The sequence below is a fragment of the Diabrotica undecimpunctata genome, chromosome 9 (assembly GCF_040954645.1).
Source record: "Diabrotica undecimpunctata isolate CICGRU chromosome 9, icDiaUnde3, whole genome shotgun sequence".
NCBI classification, from domain to species: domain Eukaryota; kingdom Metazoa; phylum Arthropoda; class Insecta; order Coleoptera; family Chrysomelidae; genus Diabrotica; species Diabrotica undecimpunctata.
This window is the reverse complement of record NC_092811.1, coordinates 86,666,393-86,686,213: the sequence shown is the minus strand read 5'-3', so window position 1 is coordinate 86,686,213 and position 19,821 is coordinate 86,666,393. Positions and strand designations below refer to the sequence as shown.

Genomic DNA, 19,821 nt, shown 5'->3' with positions numbered 1-19,821 from the left:
GTAACATCAATGTCAATGTGTAACATCAAAAAGAATAATGGAATAGCTGCAGTGTTGCGGAAGAGTTCTATAATAATTTGGGATGAGTGCACAATGGCACACAAATATTCACTTGAAGCATTAAACAGAACTATGCAAGATTTAAACAGCAATAATAAACTTTTTGGTGGTGCTATCTTACTTTTGTCTGGTGACTTCCGGCAGACCTTACCGGTTATACCTCGCTCTACTTTCGCGGATGAGATTAATGCATGTTTGAAACAATCATTCTTATGGCGAAGTGTTGAAACACTTTGATTGACCATAAATATGCGAGTACAATTGCAAAATGATCCATCAGCACAAATATTTTCCGAATAACTACTAGATATTGGGAACGGTAAAATAGAACTGCAACCAAATACGCAATGCATTAAACTACCAGACAATTTTTGCACTGTTGTTCAGGATAAAAATGAATTGATTCAGAGTATTTTCCCGGATATACAGAATAATTATTTGAATCATGAATGGCTTAGTCAACGGGCGATTTTGGCAGCCAAAAACGTTGATGTTGACGAAATTAACTTCCAGATACAACAGTTGTTACCAGGTGATCTGATGTTTTTTAAATCAATCGATACTGTTGTTGATGAAAATAAAAGTGTAAATTTTCCGATTGAATTTTTAAATTCATTAGATATCCCTGGAATGCCACCACATAATCTTCGATTAAAGATTGGTTCCCCTATTATTCTCCTCCGTAATTTGAATCCACCTCAATTATGTAACGGTACGCGTTTGGTCATCAAAAAGATCACCGGAAACATTCTTGAAGCAACCATTTTGGCTGGGAAGTTTAAAGGAAAAGTGGTCCTGCTGCCACGTATTCCGATGATACCATCAGATTCTACCATATCCTTCAAAAGGCTACAGTTTCCAATTCGTTTAGCTTTCGCCATGTCTATAAATAAATCTCAAGGTCAAACAATGTCCATTTGTGGTTTAGATTTGGAAAATCCATGTTTTTCTCATGGGCAACTATATGTTGCGTGTTCACGTGTTGGGAAACCGTCGAATCTATTTGTGTTAGCTAAAGACAGGTTAACCAAAAACATTGTGCACCGATTGGTGTTAAATTAAATTGAAATTGAAAGTATTTATAATTCAAAAAATTCATTCATTCATGAGTTTAAGCGTCACATGTTATTTACTGTATTATACTGGAATATACTTATATTTGTTATAAAATTAAATGGAACTAATAAATCTGATAAATTTTTATTTTGTACCTATTGATTTCTGCTTAATATCAAGTGTAAGAACATTTTAATTAATTGTGTTCAACGTACTTCCCCTTCAAATCTCAATCCAGTGAATTTGTATACCAACATCAACATTTTCGTCTTTGTTCGTAAATAATTTCATTGTACTAAAGGGTTATAGTAGTAGAAAGTCAAATAAGGAGATCACCATATTTTTTTACAAATACCATCTGTGTGAAAAAGCATAGTGGACTCCGTGACTGATGTTCTCTTATTGTTCCTCTTAGATTGTTTACTATAATGTAATATAACAAAAACTTTAGGCACAGCAACGCGTGGCCGGGTCAGCTAGTTGTTTATAAGTTGTGTTATTTACAGCAATCCTATCTTCTGATTCATTCAAGGGCTCTCTAAAGATGTTTTCAGGGTAGATGTTGAATAATGCCAGTGATAATATGCAACCCTGTCTTACTCCTTTTACAACTGTGAAGATCTCGGACAGTTAATTTTCTAATCGTACTGTTGCTTTTTCTTGGAGATATTTGAGAAAAGAAAATGTTGGAAGAGACTGTTGGAGAAGTTTAAGATCAGTTTTATATCCTTACCCTCGAGTCATGATGTTTTTAGGATATTGATTAGTTTCCCATGTGGGACTTTAAAAAATGCCTTCTCGAAATAAATGAAACATACATACACATCGCAGTTGATATCCCTGGCTCTCTGTATTAGAACTTGTAAACTAAAAAGTGCTTTCCTCGTTCCGTGTCTGCTCTGAATCCAAATTGAACTTCTCTCAGGTGTTTTTCTAATTTGGTGTATATGCGCGAGTGAATGATAGTAAGGAGTACTTTAACTACATGGCTCATCAAACTAATTAATCTATGTTTTTTACATTTTATAGCGTTGGCTTTTTTAGGAAGTGGAATAAATATTAATAAAAGCCAGTCTTTTGGAAAGTAACCAGTTTCGTAGATGTTGTTGAATAGCTTCGTAAGAGCTGTGATTTGGTGTGCCTCTAATAGCTTTAAAATTTCGCCATGTACCTCATCAGGCCTAGTGATTTCCCATCTTTAATCCGCTTAATGGCCATAGTTACTTCTTCGTTTGTTATTTCTGGGTAGTAGGGATTGTTTATGTCAGTCGCACTTCGTGCTATATCTTCGAATAATTCTTGCATATATTCTTTCCATTTTCGTAATTTATTTTCAATGGTAGTCAAAATCTGGCCTTTAATGTTTACAACTATGCCTGTACGGCGTTGTTTTCTGGTGTTCTGTACCTCTTTAATCGTTTTGTGCATATAGAAATCGTCATGTTTGCATTGTAGTGTTTCAATTTCCGTACATTTCTCCGTCAGCCATGCTTCTTTTGTTTCTTTTATCTCCTTTAGTATAGTCTTATGTAACTTTTTGTATTCGTTGTCTTTTCTACCTTTTAATTTTCTTCGCTCCTCCATCATCTGAAATATTTTATCTATCATCCATTCTTGCTTCTTTTCTCTTTTTGATTTTAGATATTCATGCAAAATTGTGCAAATATTCTTCGTTCCACTGTTCTTCTATGCCTCTAGTAGTGTCTTTAACTATTTTCATAAAATTCTGAATAATCTTTCTTTTTACCGTTTTCTGGATGTCATTTCCTTTTAGTAGTTTTATATCTATCTTGGACCTCATTTTTTTATGAACTATTTTGAGTTATATGTTGATATTTGCAACCAATAGACTATGATCTGAGATAACATCTGCGCCTGGATATGTTTTTGTTGAGGTGATAGAATTTCTTAACCTTTTGTTTATGTTAATAAAATCAATTTGGATTCTTATGATTATCTCTGGGGTAGCACCAGGTGCTTTCCATGTATAAAGCCTTCTTGGGTGTAATTTAAAAAGTGTATTCGGTTCAACCATATTCGTATCTTGACAGAATTGGGTCAGGCTTTCTACTCTTTCGTTTTTTATGCCAAGACCATATGCCACCACGACATTCTCGACTTTACATTCCACATCACCAAGAGAATTGAGTAAACTGATCAGAAAAGTTCACCAAAGAAAGCACCTGATTCAGATAAAAGCACTAACAGAGCTCTAAGTATCCTTCTTCGGAAGCAACTTGTATATCTGACAAACCTAACACATACAATACTAAAATACAGGCTCTTCCCAAACAGATAGAAGGAAGCACGACATGTAATTATGATATAAAAGCCAGGAAAGAACCACATATTTCCACAAAATAACTCGCCGATTAGCTTAGTCAGTAAGATAGTAGAGTGAGTCATCCAAAACAGACTCCAATCAGAGACAGACAGGCTAGGGTTAATCCCAGAAGTACAATTCGTATTCGTAGATTATCATTTCAGTGAACTACAAGTACTCAGACCTACAGAATACACAGCAGCTGGATTCAACGACAAGCAATATACAGGAATAGCCCCTGGATGTAAACAATGCCTGCAACAAAGTGTGCACGAGGGACTGACATACAAAATTAGAGATTATGAATACAGCCATACCATGACAAAAGTTATCTCTTATTTAAGGGACCAGAGATTCAGGGTCCACATAGAACCAGTTCTATCTAAATACGGAATCTATCATATATAGAGCAGATGTTTTAAAAACACTCGAAACACGAATCAGCCTTTATGCAGACAGGAACCGGATATGGCTGTAGTAAATTTACAAACGGCTCTGGATACGATAGGAGAATGCAGTATCGAATGGATAATAGCAATAAATCGAGAAAATACTCCTGTATGCTAACATATGTGCCAGGTTTTTATATTCAGATCAAACGTATGAAAATTATTATTTTTTAAACAAAAAAAATTTAATTGTCCAAATGTATATTAGTCGGAATTGTATTTTTTGACATAAAATATTAAAATGGCTTATATATGTATTTTCAGACACTTGATAATAATTTAATCAATCCTTTTGGGTACATATTTAATAATAAATACAATGGGTATTTAAACAAGTCCTTTTTTCAGGTTGTTAGTCTCTATACAGGAAAAAATTGCGGACCGAATGAAGAAGGCGAGCTCAGAGTTAAATCAGAATTTCTTATGACCGGATATCACAATCACGATACTTCAGATTCTTTCGATAGTGAAGGTTGGTTGAAAACTGGCGATATCGTTACCTATGACGAGGATGGTTGTTTTTATATCACAGACAGAATAAAAGAAATGTTAAAGTACAAAGGATGGCACATTGGACCTGCTATGCTAGAACAAGTATGTATTAAATATCTTAAGGTGTTTGCCTCTTTTCAGTAGTGACAAAATTTTAAGATCTCATTACAGTTGTGCTCGGTCTTTTGTCCAATACCTATAGCCCAGTCTGGTTACTCAAAAATCATCGATTTCATGGCAAAATTTTTCGCAGATATCTGAAACTTTTAAGACATAGGGACATAAAAAATACTCGTATTTTTACCTTGCGTTTTTTTTTAAACAATAATTTATGGTCACAATTTGATTTTTTGTCTATAAGTTTTTTCCCTTATATTTTACATACACAATATTTATATCATTTATTCTCCCGTTTTTTAAATTAATATTGATAAATAATTTACGGACATATTTGCAAAAAAAGGAGTTTTTTGCACTAATTTATAAATTTTATTCATTTTTGTATTAACAAAATAAAATTTTATTAATACATTTGAACATCGAGGAAGTACCGTCTTCGCATAAAGATGATTACTGTCATCTTTGTGCGAAATTTCCCCCAGATCGGTCAAATAGTTTAAGAGTTATTTAATTTATTTATCCCTGAGTCTTAATATTTAAACTATTAAACTTGCTCTACTAATGATGCTAGACACATTTAGCAAATTTCATAGGATTCTTTAAGACTTAAACTATCTCAGAAGTTAAATGCATATTGCGTTTTCATCGAAATTATTTACAAAATAAACGTTTGAAAAAGGGGTATGTTTTTTAATTTATAACAATTGTAATAACTTCTATATTTTTCAAGCTACAGACTTGTACGTACAACCATTAGATAGCTGGTATAAAAACTCACATTTAAAGAAACCTTCTATGACTAACAGGAACAAAAGTTAGTGACTATTTTTTAATTAATCATATCTCCATTGTTTATAAACATTAAGAAGTAAAATTTGCACACATTTTGAATGAAAATCTAAACTTTATACTGAAAGTTATAGCTATATAATTCATCCAATTTTTCGAAACTTACAGCCATTCGAAACGAAGGTACTTTCGAAAGATCGACATAGGAAAGTGGAGGGGATAACTGTTTCTGCTCCGTTTTTTTTTGAGATCGGAACTTCAAATTGAAATACGTAGGAAAAATTTACATTATCTCGGCTTTCATTGTAGCTAGTAGCCTCTGTTTTTAAATCTAGGGTAGGTCGTCAAAATATTAATAACTAGTTTCCACTGGCCGGGAAATATGGGAAACCTCGAAAAAATTTAGTCCATTTGACATTCACCGTAAAAACTTACTTTTTTTTAATTTGGCTGGAATAAACTGTCGCCGTATATATTTTATAAATTAGATTTCACGTAATTCCTAAGACTATTTCAGCCAAAATTAAAAAAAAAAGTAAGTTTTTACGGTGAATTTCAAATGGGCTCAATTTTTCCGAGGTTTTACATATTTACCGGCCAGTGAAAACTATGTAGTTATTCATATTTAGCTAACACAGAGCTAATACAGATTAAAAAAGGCTTCCAGCTGCAATGGAAGCCGAGATAATGTAAATTTTTCCTACATGTTTCAATTTAAAGTTCCGATCTCAAAAAAAAAAATTGAGCTAAAACAGTTATCCCATCCACTCTCCTATGTCGATCTTTCGAAAGTACCTTCGTTTCGAAGGGATGTAAGTTTAACAAAATTCGATGAATTTTATAGCTATAAGTTTCACTATAAAGTTTAGATTTTTATTCAAAATTTGTGCAAATTTCTAATTTAATTCATATTCGGAAAACTGAATGCTCCATTCTATTACAAAATCTACAACAAGGCGCACGCGTCCTTACTATTTCCGAACGGAAAATAAACCGGCATTCGTTTCGGATTTAATTCCGTACGTTCGGGTAGTCAGAATGAAAAAAAACCTAATGGCGTCATCCCAAATGCAGCTCTCTCATGCATTTCGTATCGTTTGCCGCACACGAACGGATTTTTATATTCAGAACCGCGCTAGCATTGTGGCGAAAGGACGTGTTCTTACGAGTTAAGTGACGTCTTAATAAAAAATGTGTGAAGCCCAACATTTAATAATGTCTGTGGAAAAATATCCTTGTATATGGGATATTAATCATGCAGACTACCATAACAGAGACATCAAAGACCTCGCGTGGGAGCAGATATGTAAAGAAGTTTATAATGATTGGGAAACGTGCACCGACAAATCAAACAAGTAAGTATTTTAATACTCATTTATCTCTATCTATCTATATAAGGATTTTTACAGCTGTCGCCGCCTTCCTTCTTTCAGCCAACGTCTCCAGTCCTTTCTGTTCTGCCATTCTCCATCTCTAAGGTCTCGTCTTTCCATGGCCTCGTCCACTTCATCCCTCCATGATCTTCGGGGTCTACCTCTTTTCCTCCTTTCTATTGGGCTCCAATCCGAAATCTTTGCTATCCACCTTGTATGATCTGTACTTCTTACATGTCCATACCAAATTAAACGTTTATATTCATTTAATTTAAAGAAAAAGAAGACAAACAAAACGTAGCTATTTTGATAATCCTTTCATTGTTGTTGAATATTAATGTGGGATTAAAGTTATTATTGTAGATTGTATTGTTCACTGTATTGTTTTGACAGTTCTCCAGTCCAGGCTGTGTCATGAAGTACTCGGCAAAGGTATCTCTTATAGTTCTGCCTCGGTTTGTAGATTGTGGTCGAGAATTGAATGGCAAATCCTCAAAGTAATACGTCAACGTGTCTTTGAAATTATACCCATCCCGTCTGCGTATAAAATTATGCAATACACATGCAGTCTGCGTTACGAGTACAGCATAATCTGGAGGGATGGTCATATTAGTATGAAAAATTCTCCACTTGTTTGACGAGGTTTTAGAGGTTTTAGTTCTGGCAAATTAAGGTGATTTTAATTTAATTTTTTCCCAAAAACCCAATTATTAAAAATATTGCTGTCACTGTCTTTGCCATAAGCGCCAACATCTACAGCTATAAAACGGTAGTCTGAATCTACTGTTGCCATCAATACAATAGAGTAGTAATGTTTATAATTATAAAAAGCCGACCCACTGTGCAAGGGAGAGATTAACCGGATATGGTTCCCATCAACTGCACCTACGCAGTTGGGGAAGTTGGTATATTTATGAAAATTTTCTGCAATTTCTATCCAACGTTCTTTTGATGATGGTGGCTTCATTTCTAATCGTTGAAACACTTTTCAAATAGCTTCACAAGTTTCTTTAACGATCGCAGACGCGGTGCGGCTTCCTACTAGAAAATCGGTTTTTAATTCTTCAAAATTGCAGCCAGTTGCCATAAATCTGAAAAACAAAACGAATAATTTAATTTTGAACACATTTCAGGTGCCGAATTGAAGAAAAGGTGGACCAACATGAGAGACTATTACCAAAAAGAAGTACAAAAAGCCAAAAATATTCCTACTGACAGTGCAGCTAAAAAGTCCAAAACATATGTTTATAGTGAATTGCTTTATTTTTTAACACCCGTATTTGCTAAAAGAATTTCTGAAGGAAACTATTCACAATTAAAAGATGAAGATTCTGAACCTATTCAAACCCCCAATGAAGAACAAAATATTGAACCGGCAGCTATCAATCATATGGTATCGCCAGAGCCAACTTTAGCACTGATTAATCAAAAAAGAAAGAAAGATGTTCCGACTCAGTTATTAAATTTGTTACAACAAATTTAATAACTGAAACAAACAGAACAAAAACAGAGCAAATTGCTGCTTATACTGACGAAGATGACGACACCAAATACCTACTGAGTTTCAGAACTTATATGAAAACAATGAATGCTTATCAAAAAATTTATTTTAAAGTGGGTATGCTAAATTTGGTTAAAACAATCACCATGGGAAATGATTTCCCGTCATCATGACAATTCTTCACGGTCATTACCAACGGATGGAAACAGTTCATCTTCATCACAGACTTTCAATCCATCTTTACCAAATATACATGTTCCGAAAAATTCACGTATACATTTACAAAGTCCATCTCCATCACCACCAACTTTTCACTCATTCTTCCAGCAGCAAAATATTCCCAGTACGAATACCTTTAGAAAACCTATTATTATCCACTCAATTACTAACATGAAATCTTCCCAATGAACTACCCAACAAAGTCCGGGGCAAGACTATTCTGAGTTATCTATACCAGAGACTAGTGCTGAAGATAGTGAGGATGCACAGTTTATATTACTCCAATCTGAAGGTTCACAAAAGAGTACAGTTCAAGAATTTTTAAAATTTAAGTAAATTAAAAGTGTATTGACTGTACAATATTTTGATTTTATTAAAATAAATAAATACATACCTTAATGTTATGGTCAACTTTTATTCTGTATCCAAACACAATCTCATGCCAGTATTTTGCTTTGATATTTCATCTCTTATGCCGTTATGAAGTTCATCAAAGGATTTTATTGACATCCTGTAATATTTGAAGAATTCTTCTGGGTGTGCTCGTAACTTTGCTCTTTTGAGATAGTACTGACTATCCGTTAATCTCTGAGTGTTCAGCGGATGTACCCAGTAACGGCGTTTTCTCCTCTTCTTGTCTAGCGCGAGTAAAAGTGCAATAGCCATAAATTTATCGTCATCGTCCATTTTGTGCTGTTACAGAAGCGTCTCCATTCGAGCTGACCGTGTAGGGGAAACCGGGGGAATACCGCACACAGGGGAGTATCGCGCATCAGTATCTTGGCAACACGGCATAAGTATTGCAACATTCAACACAGTGCGCCGTCTCGTATTTGCTAGCCGACCACATGTTTGTAACATGACTGCATTCGTAATATTGGTTTAGACAAGGTCATAGATTGTTTGTTTTTCAAGACTTTGATGTAATTTTCGACTAATCTTTAACAAGCGGTAAGTGCTTTTGTTATTAATTTTCATTAAAACTATTCAGTGATTATTTTGCTTTATATGTATAGATAATTTCACGTACAAAAATAATGCATTTTATTTAGTCATTAACGAACAATGATAAGTTAAGTTAGGTTACTCACTTAGGGGGAATACCGCACAGCTGTGTCGGGGTAATTTCGTGCTGCGCGGTATAACCCCATGTCAAGAATTTTTGCTGATATAGTGATTTTATTGCATTTTAGATTACAAAATGCCCCGTGCTTACGTTCGGAAAACTGAAAGATCAAAATGGACAGAAGATGAACTAAAAGCTGCGATCACTGCTATACGATCTAGGCGAAAAATACGAGAAGAAGGTCGATCATTCAATACTTCAGAATCCACTCTACGTGACAAACTAAAGTCCAATAGTCATAAAAAAATAAAACGTGGCAGGAAACCAATTTTTAATGATGAACTGGAATCCACCATAGCCAACCATGTTAAAAAGTTGGCGAATATGTTTTTTGGAGTCAGACCATCAGAACTAAGGCGTTTAGCATACCAGTTTGCTGAAGAGAATAAAATAAAACACCGTTTCGACTCGATAAAGAAGATCGCTGGTGAAGATTGGTCAAAACTGTTTTTAAAGCGTCATCCAGACATTAGTGTTAGAAAACCCGGAGGTACCAGTCAAAACCGCATTTCTGCATTCAATAAAGATGAGGTTGAACGATTTTTTAACAATCGGCTCACAGTTATGGAAAAGTACAAATTTCCTGAGAGTCGAATTTTTAATGTAGATGAAACGGGCATTTCTACGGTCCAGAAACCATCAAAAATTTTGGCACCAAAAGGTCAAAAGCAAGTAATATCTTGGGAAAGAGGGAAAAATGTTACCATAGTATGCGCTGTAAATATTTCAGGACAGTCTGTCCCTCCTATGTTCATATTTCCTCGAATACGTATAAATCCACAATTAATGAGAGGAGGCCCAATTGGAGCAATCTATAGATGTTCAAAAAACGGTTGGATAAATGAAGAGTTATTTTTCGACTGAATAAAACATTTATGTAAGCATATAAAGGCCTCGAAAGAAGATGCAGTGCTTCTTATATTGAATAACCATGGGAGTCACATTTCTTTGGAGATTAAAACATACTGCAGATCACACGGAATTGTTATGGTTTCACTTCGCTCTCATACCTCACACAGGCTTCAACCTCTTGACCTAACTTTCTTTGGGCCCCTAAAGAATGCTTTTAACCGTGAGTGCGACTTGTATCCGAGAACTCATACTCATGAAAAGATCACACATTTTGAACTTGATTCCATTTTTAACAGAGCATACCTGAGAGTTGCCACGATAGACAAAGAAATATCCGGATTCCGTGCTGCTAGAATATGGCCCATAGATCCTAATAAATTCTCTGAAGATGATTTCAGCTTAATAGATCACGCTTAAGTTTCAGATATCCACGTTGTAATGGACTTAGAAACCGACGTTACCAATGATGACATGGCCCTTGATCAGTCGAGATGTGACGAAACTCTGCAGAGAACTCCACCGAGAAATACCGAACCCCAACCTGGACCATACAGATGTGATGAAACTATACAAAGAACTCCACCTAGAAATACCGAACCCCAACCGGGACCATCGAGATGTAATGAAACTATGCACAAGATTCCATCTTAAATACCAAATTGAAATCAAACCAGCAAGCTGCACCCCAGCCTGGAACGTCAGCAAATATTAAAACTCAATCTAGTATACCCATTGGAAAGCTAGCTCCTCTTCCTTCCAAATTTATAAAGAAATGTTCTAAATCACGTGCAAAACAACACTCAGAAATTTTCACTTCCACGCCACTAAAATCGCAATTAGAAATAAAACAAGAAAAGAGAAATATTAAGAAAAAAAGCTGAAGAGGCCAAAAAAAATGAAACCAGAGGAACCGTAGGAAAACTGACTACTAAAGCAAAGAAACGATCTATACGCAGGTCAGAAACTTACATTTTGATGATTTTGAGTCTAAAAGTTATGATAAGAGTAAGCTTTGTGATGCTGATGAATTAGATGATGTAGATCTAACATTAGAAAATGATAGTGTTTGGTGTGCCGGGAATTCGGAAGAGACAAAAAAATTTGGTACCGTTGTGTAATGTGTTCGAATTGGGCTCATTCAGAATGTAGTGGTTGGGACTCAGCAGTTAATTATACATATGTGTGCCAAGGTCGAACGAAAGACAGTCAGAAAGTAAAATTATATCTTTAATGTTTTTTTTTTAATTTTGTCTTTAAGAAATCTGTTTTGTTTACAATATTTGATTTATTACAATAAATTTTTTTTCGAATAAAGATTTATTTAATTCTCCGCAGAATTACCCCGTACTTGGGCGAATACCGCGCAATGACAGTTTTTTAAAGTAAAATTTTTTTCTTTAAAATCCGTTAAAGTTTAATCCTATTTTTTTATGGGAATAACGTTCCCAATAGATACAAGTTTCAGTAGTTAAATTATGGATATTTGTTTGCACATAGGAAACTTTTTGTAAGTATTTTACCTTAGGTGCGCAGAATTCCCCCGGTTTCCCCTAAACTCCTAATACAAAAAAACGAACGGTTTGCGCTAGGCACGCGGAATTCCGGATATGAATTCCTGATAAGGAAACCTAATCATCAAACCGAACGTATGCGGCAAGCCTAAAAATTACATTTACATGCAGATAAATTACATATCAAGGTAGCCAACCCGTTATACGTAGTTCTTACATCATACCGATTTGAAAATTTTTACATAAATGTGTTAAAATCTGAGTTTACAGCATTTAATTATTTCACATAAATGGTACATCATAGCCCTCACTATCTAACGTTGTAACGCTGATATCCGTGACACTAGTTGGCCAATTGACAAGATTAAAATTAACAAGTTAACTGCCGTGCCGGACCCATGGGACCGGCACCAAAATGTTTCAGCACGCCACGTCGGTCCGATGGGACTGGCACTACAATGCTATTTTTAATGCAGCTTACCAGGCTGCCGGCATAACTGACTGTGTATAAAACGTATGTAATGGCCCGGCACAGCCTGTGCAAACATTATGCACGGGATATTTTCAATGATAAACATTTTTTTTTTAAATAAAAATGATATAAAAATTAAGCTTAAAATTTATTTTTTTTTGAAATATGTTTACAAAAACATTACATTTTTTATTTCATGTATCTATGTAATTTATGTATTATGTATGTAATTTATTAAAACATTGTAAACACAAGGATGGTGTTCCTTCACACTCTTTACACTGTGTAGTAACTTTTTTAGTTTTATTCTTTGCTATTATACGACCTTCATTTTTCATATTTGCTTCATAACACGATTTGCAGTATCTTCGTATTTTATGCTTATGTTCCTGGACCTCACTTAACTCGTGACATTTTCTTTTCGGAGTGACCATAGTGATGGGATTTGCTGAACTGCTACAACAGAGAAACTTTACAATTTTTTTGCGAAATTCAACTACACCTATTTTGTTACCAGTAACCTGCACATACAAAATGTATGCATTCACTACTTTACGTAGTGGACTGGAGTATGCTGTCATAACATCTGATAAATCAACTCCAGCTTTGCCTGTATTGTAAGCTAAAACCATTTTTGGTTTTACTACAGAAGTTCCACACACTAATCTCTGCGTGGCCGTGGCGTACCAAAGTCAAAACTCTCTCCCTACTATCGTCTACTACCTGCGAAGATGGACCGGCGTGGCGTGAAGTGACTTTCAAACTCTTTCTACGCCGCGTCGGGCCCATCGGACCGGCAGTCAAATATTGACATTTTTTTCGTTATTAATTACTTTTGAAAAAAATTACAATGACGTTAAATATCTAACAGTAATAATTGTCAAAGTTCGGTTGGCCTATAGGACTAATTTAAAAATATAGCTTGGCAGATAACTTGTTAATATTAAAATTCAGTAAAACATTGAGTAGATTAACATGGTCATTAGTCATATTTCTGGTATCTACATTAAAATCACCACATATTACAAAACGTATATTTGGTTTATATAAATAATTTAAAATACCTTCTGTAAACAATTTAATATAATATATGAGTTATTTTTCTTGTCTTTGAAAAAAGTAATACAAAATTCAGAATGTTTATCAACACCATATTGCTTTATCCTAGGATTGAGTTTGTTATTAAAATTAAGACCTTTTCGAACCCAAATTCCTACGTCCCCTCCTCTTATTGAGTTATCTCGCAAATAACAACTTGCTACGATAAAACCTTCAATGTTGACCTTCCCAATAGAATTATTTGATTCTCATAATTCGGTTAAACAGATAATATTTATGCTCTTATGAGAAGTACGTTCTAAAATAACATCACAAATTTTATCACTATTTATGCTTTGAATATTTAACAGCATTAAATTTGGATTAAAACTTACCCCTGATTTTGAGGTTGCCCCCGTAGGTATAAAAAACTATTTACACAAGCGTTCTTAGGCTATACTGCAGGATCCATTGCCTTCTTGAAGTGTTCTTGGTGTATCCGTACTTTGAAGGATGCATATAATTCAGGATGACGGGAATTCATCCCCTCACAAATGACCTCTGGAAAATAAGGCGTTAGATGCTGTATAATAGAAGCAGCTGTTGCAGTTGGTTCTATTTTGTATACGTGGAGATCTACGAATTTAGGAGTACCTTTTATCATGGTATTTGTACTTGTGCCTACAATAGCTTGTCTCTGTCTTCTGCTTCTATGACGAACTTCTTCCCATCTGCCGTTGTCTAAAGAGCTGCCTTCTCCCAGGGAAACTATTGACGTCATAATTTTTTCTTGCTCCGTGATAAGATCATTTTTCGTATTGGACGGTTGAGGAATTACCATTTACATTTACCTTCTTTTTTTTTCTGTAACGTTTCATGATTGTTTTCCATATTGTTTTCAATTTCACGATTGTCTTCTTTCTCCGTTGATTTGCAGACATTAGTATTATGGGGTTTAACTGTTTTGTCAGAAGATTTGGCAACGTTCGAAGTAGAAGGTGCATTTGAAGGAATATTTTTCGATTTTAACAAATATATTATTTCATCCTGTCGTTGGTTACCTTTTGTAAGTTCACTGTTTAAAGCTTTCAAGGATTGACTTTCAATATTAGCACATTTTAGATCACATGTTAGCTTATTGATGTCTAACCTCAACTCGAGAATATCACTGTTGATCACACCATTTTCAGCGGACTTATCAGTAACCCTGTATTCCACCAGTTGTTTAATACTTTCACTAAATTTTAACGAGTTTGGCACCTTTTAAGATATTAAAATTTCTATTAAATCGGACTTTTTTAGACAATTTAGTTCCTTATAAACACTCTCGTCAAACGCCATGTTTTAAAATCGTTATTAAATTTCGAACCCCATATGGTATAATAACATGTTTTCTCCCACTTTTACCCTCACGTTTCGGTGTTAAGGTTACGTCATTCTGCAATTTTCGTACAATATTTGCCAAAGGTGTCTTGAAAACCTAGATTTTGTAACACTCAAAGATCATGCTAACACGTTACGCGACAAATAAGTCTAGCACAACAAACATTGGAGATGTTTGAGGCACATAAAATGAATTAGGACGCGTTAGACAAATAGTAAATTCACTATCATGGGCGTGGGTCTTTGGATCATTCTTACTAGCTATAATGAAAGATAAACAACACAAAGAAAACAGGTTATCAAAAATTTGGCAAAAAGCACAGAAAATAAGTTACAAAAGATTTGCCAAAAAGGAGGACGCCACTTTGTTTTTTTTTGTGTGAGGAACACAGTAACCTTAGAAACAATATGCCTGTAGAAACAAATACATCAAACTGTAAACAATATACATATACATACAAATAATAGGTGTTTATCACTTATCACACTTACCTCGTAAACTATTTTAGAAAACATGTTATCAAATATTTATTTGTGCTCCACGAGAACAGAGAGTTAGAGTAATGAAAAACAATATAAAATTGTAACATACAAGCCATTATGATCTGCTTTGTTTTAATTTTTTAAACTAGTTCAAATAATATTTAATTTTTCAGGGTTTTTTACTACTCAAGAAAATTTATTTTACTTGCAGTTCGTGGCTTCGAGTATTTTCTGGATGCTGGCTTTCTTTGGGATAGACAAAAGGAATAAATATTATAACACAATGAACCTTTTAAAACTATCACCATTTATTTTAATACCATATATAACTATTATTAACATAAAAATTGTTTTCACTGGATTATCTATTCCTCAGACCAAAAGAAAACTTAATTCTGTTATTTCCCTTTTAAAACCAATTTATTTAATTCACTGCAAAATTGTTCTCATTAATTTTTTTAAAAACAAACAAATTTTATTATATGCAAATTTTCTGACTTATGAATTCAATTCTTTTTTAACAATCGCTTTATGGTATAAGTTTAAATAAAATATATGGTGTACATACAACGATTATTTCACAAACAAATTGACTGACAAACTGCGTTAGGCTTTCACGGCCATCGTCTAACTTGTTAAACTGTTTGTTCGGGTTCACAATATATCACAGTATATAAACACACTACATCCAAATATTCAATTTACGATGGAAACAGAAAAAGATCAACAACTAGCGTTCCTAGATGTATTAGTAAATCGAAAGGAAGGTTACTTAGGACATAAAGTGTATCGAAAACCTACACACATGGACAGATACCTAAACAGTAACTCAAATCATCATCCAAGCCAAAAACAAGGAATCATCAAAACTCTGGCGGAGAGGGCGAATAGAGAACTTGTGAACCACAGCATCTCCAAAGTGAACTTCTTCATATTGAAAAAGCGCTCACCTCTAATAGTTATACCAGAAGAGAAATACATAAAGCGATGAACAAAATCTCTAGAAGAAAGGACGAAGAAACAGAATGTAAAGGCAAAGCGTTCTTGCCCTATATATCGGGGGTAACGGACAGAATTGGGCGAATACTTAAGAAAGCCAACGTAAAGACCATTTTTAAGCCTACAAAGAAAATCAAGGACTGTTTAAGATCGGTGAAAGACAAACGAGACCCATTAGCAACGGCCGGAGTATATCGAATACCATGCGCATGTGGAATGGTATATGTGGGAACCACGAAACGACATACAAACACAAGGATAAATGAACATAAGCCATTATCGTTTAGGACATACTGACAAATCTGCCGTTGCCAAACACGCTTTGGGAAGCGGAGAACATCGAATACTATTTGAAGAAACGCAGATGCTGGACAAAACTTCACAGTACTACCCACGGTTGTATCGGGAAGCGGTGGAAATATATAAGCACCCAAATAATTTTAATCGGATAGAAGAAGGACTGAAAATTAACAAGACATGGATACCAATATTAAAATCCACAATCACCCTTCCCGCCAAACACGAAGAAATGAAAGCTACTACAAACGACGACACGCCCCCTCAAGCCAAAACCATTGGAGGGGAGGCGAGTGGGAAATATAAATATTGCCTCCGTAGTACAACGTGGCGTCAGTTTCAGGTTACAAGCGAAGCAGTAACATCTCCAGAAGATGCCAACCCCTAGTGTTGGCGAAACGTCGAGAACTAAGCTCAGAAGACAACGGCCTAACAGCCCGAACAAACAGTTTAACAAATTGACTAACCTTTTTTATCTTCTTTCTGCGATATCTCCCAACGGATACTGACTTAGTCTCTTAGTCTGTTTCCTCCCTCCAAAACTGTAAAACAAAAAACAGCACTCTTTCAGGTTCTCCACAAATTAACAAAAAACACCTCCGACTCATTTCACAATAATAATAATGGGACTCTTTCCGCAAATTGCATCTCCCGCCTCTAATGGTTATCTTATACAAACTTTAGATAACTTTTTTCCTTCTCTTACAGATTTAGGAGTTTCTTTGGACACAAGGAGTTTGAGATTCTCGACCTGGGTCTCAATTCGTCTACAACTATTCTGCTCACCAACTTAAACTCAAACATAAAAACTTATACGTCTTTTTCACACACTGTTCTCAAACTGGACTTCTTGTTCTGGCTGTTAAAAACACAATAATGATTCCACACACTGTTCTTAAAGTGGACTTCTCGTTCTCAATATTAAAAACACAATACTTCAAATCTCCTGGTTCAATTTTCAAGTCGACTGTTCTATTCTCCTCCCCTAGTACTTTCTAGCCAATCAACATATGTTCATACAAATTCATCCAACTACCAAACTTTTCCTAGTTTTAAATTTTAAGAAATCAAGCGTGTTTACTGTAATTGGCTTTTCCCTCAATTAACAAGATATATCGACTAAGCTTTCTTTTGTTTTGATATAGGAAAATGCCTCTTTGTAAAAAAAAACATCTATTCATAGCATTACCTTCGAAGAAAATAATATACAACCCATTATATATCTAACATTAATTTTAAATTCGCATCTTCAACAAAACCATGTATAATTATTTGTAAAATTTTAAACAATACTTTCTTACTTTCTAAATAATCCCGAATTGTTTTTCTATACAAATGTTCTTAGAGACTATTCACTGTTTTAAATTCACTGTTCTCCGAAAACACTTATTACAAATAAAACATATTTATAAGTTTTTAACCCATACAGGGTCTTGAATATTTATCATCTCATAGTATTTTCGGATTCCGGAAGTTTAGAGTTGGCAGACTCTTTAGATCATGAATTAAGTTCTCCTATGATACAGGAATAAAAGGATGACTAAGAATCTTACGGAATTGCTGAAAATACTGAAATTTTAAAAGACTCTTTTTGTTAGTAAAATTTGAGAATAACATCCATTATATAGCAAAAATTTTGAAAATTGTGAACTCTCATGAATTTAAAACTTTATATTTGAGAAGAAGTACGAAAGTTTCCAATTCATTTTACACTCCAGATGTTCCCGATATTCATAAAGATTAGAAATCTGATTTTGTTATGTTATTGCCAGCACCTATATATTTGGAAAACAAAAGACTATCTGGCTATTATAGATTTGGTTTGGAGTTTAACAATTTTATTGTACGATAACTTAAATATTTTTTGCATTAAGAAGAAGTAATAAATATTTTTTGCATTCAATCATTCTTTTTAACACATTTTATTGTGTACTATCTTATGTTTCAAACAGTACCAACGGTGGTACACATTGAGACAAATTCAGTATTACATATTTCTGAAAATTTTTAAGTTACTATTCTTGCTTTACTCATAATAACTATCAAATTTTATAGACAAATGTACACAGATAACAGAACTCTAAATGAAGATTTTTTCGAAGATTACGTTCCGAGGTTAGAGTACACTTCCTAAAAAATGTGTCATCGTGTAGACATGTTGTCTTTAATTTAAAAAAAATATATTATTTTGAATTTTTTTTAACAAGTTGTTTCTAAATAATTATTTTTTTATATACTTTATGTCACGTTTTTGTAGCTTATTATGACACATCCGTCCGTAGCTCAAGCCGTAATAATTGGGATCCCTCACGGCGAAGATGGCGACCATTGTATGGCTGTAATTGTCCCAATAGAATCTTCAACAGCACCTATAACCGAAGAAGAAATCATTAAATTCGTAGAGGAAAGAGTCTCACATACGATGAGGCTTAGAGCAGGAGTCAAGTTTGTAAGTTCTATGCCTATGACTCCTTCGGGAAAAATAAGAAGAAGGGATATAAAGAAAATGGTTTTAGACGGGGATCTTTAACAATATTTAAATTTTTTCTTATTACGTAATATTGAATAGTATTAATATTAATAATTACCCAAATACGTTACCAAACAAAAATCTTCTTTTGTTTGATTTTTTTTCCGCAAATCCGATGGTAATTTTTAAAATGGATCTGGAATTATAATTTGTGGTATGTTTTACATTTATATTGTTACGATAGTTCTGTGAGATTTATTTAAAATGTCATCCAAATATTCCAAAATATCTAGTAATGTCTGGAATGTCAGAAAATATATAAAAACAAAAAATTGACAGTTTAATGAACAGTAGTATTTTAAATAGTTATCATTGTGTACAAGTTGTAAACAAGTATTGTAATATTGTTAGTATTGGAATAAAGTTATATTAGTTAATCTACTTATGGTTTTTAAAAATGAAAGAAGATAAAAAAAAACGTAGGCAAGAAGAGGAAAATGAGAAGTGAGAAGCATAAGCAAGAAGAGAAAGAAGAAAATGAAAAGCGTAGGCAAGAAAAGAAAGAGAAAATAAGAAAAGCAGGCTAGAAAAGAAAGAGAAAAAGGAAAAACTTAGAAAAGAAGAGAAAGATGAGGAGAAGAGGCGTAGAAAAGTATAGGTAGAAACCGTAAATAGTTTATCCCAAATTCTCGATAATTTTAAGTTAGAGATAAGTCAAATTACTAGTTGAATAGATCAATTAGAACAGCAACAAAATTGTTCATAAAATAAAATAGAACAACAAAATAATTTAGAATATAATTAAGGA

The 19,821-nt window shown here is 34.0% G+C and overlaps 1 protein-coding gene across 1 annotated transcript in view; it reads left to right on the top strand.

The window, feature by feature from the left end:
- The window catches only part of LOC140450226 (luciferin 4-monooxygenase-like), a 138,049-nt gene extending 118,624 nt beyond the window's left edge, over positions 1–19,425 (top strand). Inside the window, exons 7-8 of the mRNA XM_072543731.1 lie at positions 4,237–4,482; positions 18,801–19,425. Of these exons, the coding sequence (XP_072399832.1) occupies positions 4,237–4,482; positions 18,801–19,073 (519 nt within the window). The 3' untranslated portion in view covers positions 19,074–19,425. The remainder of the gene's footprint in view (positions 1–4,236; positions 4,483–18,800) is intronic.
- Positions 19,426–19,821: the final 396 nt, after the last annotated feature.